At 36.1% G+C, this 3,841-nt stretch overlaps 1 protein-coding gene across 5 annotated transcripts in view; it reads right to left on the bottom strand.

Moving 5' to 3' along the window:
• The window catches only part of Ift81 (intraflagellar transport 81), a 78,530-nt gene that overhangs the window by 5,674 nt on the left and 69,015 nt on the right, over positions 1-3,841 (bottom strand). For 3 of the 5 annotated variants that reach the window (XM_033762448.1, XM_010604415.2, XM_010604416.3), the window contains one exon: positions 2,518-2,563. The exons of 1 other annotated variant lie outside the window; for it this stretch is intronic. In XM_033762448.1, coding sequence (XP_033618339.1) covers positions 2,518-2,563 — 46 coding nt within the window. Of the gene's footprint in view, positions 1-1,684; positions 1,793-2,517; positions 2,564-3,841 lie in introns of those variants that run through there. One more of the 5 variants, XM_019204573.2, reaches the window with a different exon arrangement.

Here is a 3,841-nt window from a genome sequence, read left to right on the forward strand (position 1 = left end):
ATAAATAAAATATTTGAAATTTCTCTTACTAAAAAAATAACTTTAGGGGCTGGGCACCACAGTGTGTATCTATAATTCCAGTTACTCAAGAGGCTGAGGCGGGAGGATTGTGAATTTGAGGCCACCTTGGGCAATTGAGCAAGATGTTGCCTCAGAAACATTTTTTTTTTAAACTGGAGAGCCTGTCTACTCTATTTAGCAATTATTATACATTTGTTTTTCTGAACTTCAGCTTTAGAACATTACTTGTGGAACATTACTAATTTAGCTTTTATGTAAAAGCATAGAGGCATGTATGTTTTAAAATAATAATTCAACCGGGTGTGGTGGCACACGCCTGTAATCCTAGCACTTGGGAGGCTGAGACAGGAGGATTGCTGAGTTGGAGACCAGCCTGGGCTACATAGTAAGTTCCAGGTCAGTCTCAACTACACAGTAAGACCCTGTTTCAAAAAGCCAAAAAAAAAAAAAAATTCAAACCAGAAAAATGGAAATAAGGATGAATAATTTTGCTGTCACCAACTTACTGAGTCAGACCAACAGGTACACTGTACAGATGCATTATGTCTGAAACAAAGCCATGTTTTTCATTTGTACTTTAATAATGGACAAGAATTCCAGGTTGCAGACCAAGAATATTTCCACTGAAATTAGACACCAATTTACAAAGAAAAATCACAGTTGAACTATTTCTAAGTACAATGCTACAAACTTGATAGTTCCATTAGAAAATCTAATAAAAAACACTCACTTTTTAATAGTGAAACTAAACTACCCTAAGAGACTTAAAAGATTTACTACTAAGAGCAATATATAGACACTTACTAAGATCCTGATTTAAATAAAACATTAAAAATTATGCGACAGCTGGCCGTGGTGGTGCTCGCCTGTAATCCCACCACTCAGGAGGCTGAGGCAGGAGGATCAATGTGAGTTCGAGACCAGCCTGGGCTACATAGTGAGTTCCAGGTCAGTCTCAACTACATAGTCAGAACCTGTCTCAAAAAACCAAAAAATTATGAGACAAGTGGTGAAGTGTGAATACTGACGATATTTAAAGAAAAACTCATCATGGTAATTTTTTAGATTTATTTTTCCATTATAGCTTAAATATAAAGAAATGCTAGCAGTCTGTCCAGAAGCACAAATCTGGGACTAAAGCCAAGATTAGCTAGTTATCTAGTTTATCTTTCCTCTAAACTGATAATAAACACAGGTTTCCCCCCCTTTCCAAGAATGACAGAGCTGGTGCCTTTGAAACAACTGTACAGTAGCATGGCTTTATGAAGTCAATTAGAATAATAATCAGCCATTTAGTCCTTACAGTCAAGGCCTCACTATCTACCACCTCTTCTAGGTCTGGCTCAGAGAACAGAGGATACAACTGGACCACACACGATTTGAGTAACCCTCACACAACTCTGCAGTGGACTATTAAACAGAGGTTTTTTTTTTTTTTTTTTTTTTTTGGTACTGGGGCTTGAACTCGGGTCCTTGCTCTTGCGAGTTAGGCTCCAGAAGCACTGAGCTAAATCCCCAGCTGCAGTGGACTATTAAGGAAGGAATCACAGCCTGGATCTAGAGTGTCTCCAAAGGTCTATATGTTAAAGGCTTGGTGCTCATAGTGGTGCAATTGCAGAGGGGTGGAACTTGCCCTGGTGGGAGGTGCTCAGGTCCCTGCAGGCTGCCCCTGGGAAGCCAGTCTCCCTTCTCTTCCTCTGCCGCTTTCGCAGCTTTCTGCTTATGAGGTAAGCAGTCTGCTCCACCATGTGCCATCGCTGTCCTGCGCTCCCTTCAGAGGTCAAAGAGCAATACATAGGGATCATGGACTGCAGCCTCTAAACCACCAGCCAAACAAACCTTTCTAAGTTTATTACTTCAGGTGTTCTGATAGAGTAACAGAAAACTATCACATAAAGGTTTTCAATTGTTTATATTATTGTAGGTATGTTGACACAGCAACAGAAAACTAAAACATAAGGTTTTTCAATTATTTATATTAAATGAATTGATAGCTGTAGAGGGTTTAACCCAGTGTCTAGATCACAGTAAAACTTTTATTAAATAAAGAATAAATTTATGTGTATTTTATAAAGATATACATGAGAATAATCTCAAAACGATAGCATAGAACCTCACTGTGAACTATATGTAAAAGTAGATGATTTCTTTTCTTCCTAAAATCCACTGCAGGGTTGGGGATATAGCACAGTGGTAAAGCACTTTCCTGGCATGCATGAGGCCCTCGGCTTGATTCCTAGCACTGCCAAGGGCTTTCTTCTTTTTTGTAGTTCTTCATATTGGTTCTGGAGATCTGAACAAAATGCATTCTAGGCAAGGGCTCTATCACCAAGCTATACTCACAGCCCCCAAGTTTCCAAGGAAGGATCTTCATCTTTCAAAAGAAATAAAATTTTCTCCTCAGAAATTATGTATTATAACCTTTTAAAAATTGACAATATATAACCATATAATAAAATCCTGAATCAGACACATTTTACATATAAAAATTCTTACCTTTCCAAGGTTTTCTTGTTCAGCAATGTTTTTGGTATACTGTTCCCTAGGGAGTCAACATAATGATTTAGATTTATTTAAATTGATTTAATCACTAAACTGAATTATATATTAACATATCTATTTAAATATATTAGGCAATACATTTTAGGATACAGGAATCAGAATGAAACCTACTATCAAATACTTTTGGCCGATGCCTGCAATCCCAGCACTCAGAAGGCTGAGGCAGGAGAATCACTGTGAGTTTCAGGTCAGTCTCAACTACATAGTGAAACCCTGTCTCAAAAAACCAAAAACAAAAACCGAAACAAACAAGCAAAAAAAAAACAACAAAAAACAAAAAAACTTTTGTCTTTCTTCATCTTTAGTCAGTTCTTCCAGTAAATAGGCAAAAAAGACAAGAGAAGGAAAAACACTGCATAGAAAATTCAGAGAATTAAGATGTTAGGTACTATTTTTGGTTAAACTACTCTCAAAAAAATGGCAGCCTTTTTGCTTAAGTTATACTTTAATACCACGATTGTAGAAAGGACAAAGGATATATATTTTTTGTTTTTTGGTTGCTTGTTTTTTTTATTGAGGTTATTGGTACAATCTAGGTATACAATACAATTACATTCATCATTGGGATTCTGTACCTTTACATAAGAGGTCTTGATTCTCATTTTTCCCCTTGTCCCTGCCCTCCCTTCACCCCCTCCCCTCCCCATTTACAAACACTTTATTTCCATTTTTTCAGTTTCTCATATTTTTTTCCTCTCCCTTATTACCTTTCCCCCACCCTTCTCACTTTCCTTACACCTTTAGCCCTTTACTACCTATTTCACATTATTAATTATCTCATTAGGATCCTGTGTACTACTATAGTTTTTCACACCAAAGAAACTATTCAGTATTTCAATTAAAGAAATTTCTGTATGAGCATTAAAAATAGGGAATCTTAAAATAAAACTAAAAAGGAAAGTAAAAGAGAAAAGGCGATGTAACATCAAAATAATCCTTAATTCTGGAGATGAAAATGGTCCCTGAACATATTTAAATTGCTTCTCGCTCTTATAGTCTTATCTTATTCTTTTTTTCATTATTTAGAGAATACTTTATTAGTTTCTGTAATCAAACCCACGTAGATATGACCTTCCTTACATATTTAGTATGATGTGTTATCCCTGTACACATGGAAAAAAATAAAATAAAATAAATTAACATTTCTAGACCAATATGGTTGTCCATTTCTGTACAATGCCAAGTCAACACAGTAAATTGGGATGACTTTTTCCAAAGTTGGGAGCACCGTTAAAGTTTCCCAAAATTCAATTTATAT

The sequence above is a fragment of the Fukomys damarensis genome, unplaced genomic scaffold (genome assembly GCF_012274545.1).
Source record: "Fukomys damarensis isolate Sample0158 unplaced genomic scaffold, DMR_v1.0_HiC HiC_scaffold_12, whole genome shotgun sequence".
Taxonomy (NCBI): domain Eukaryota; kingdom Metazoa; phylum Chordata; class Mammalia; order Rodentia; family Bathyergidae; genus Fukomys; species Fukomys damarensis.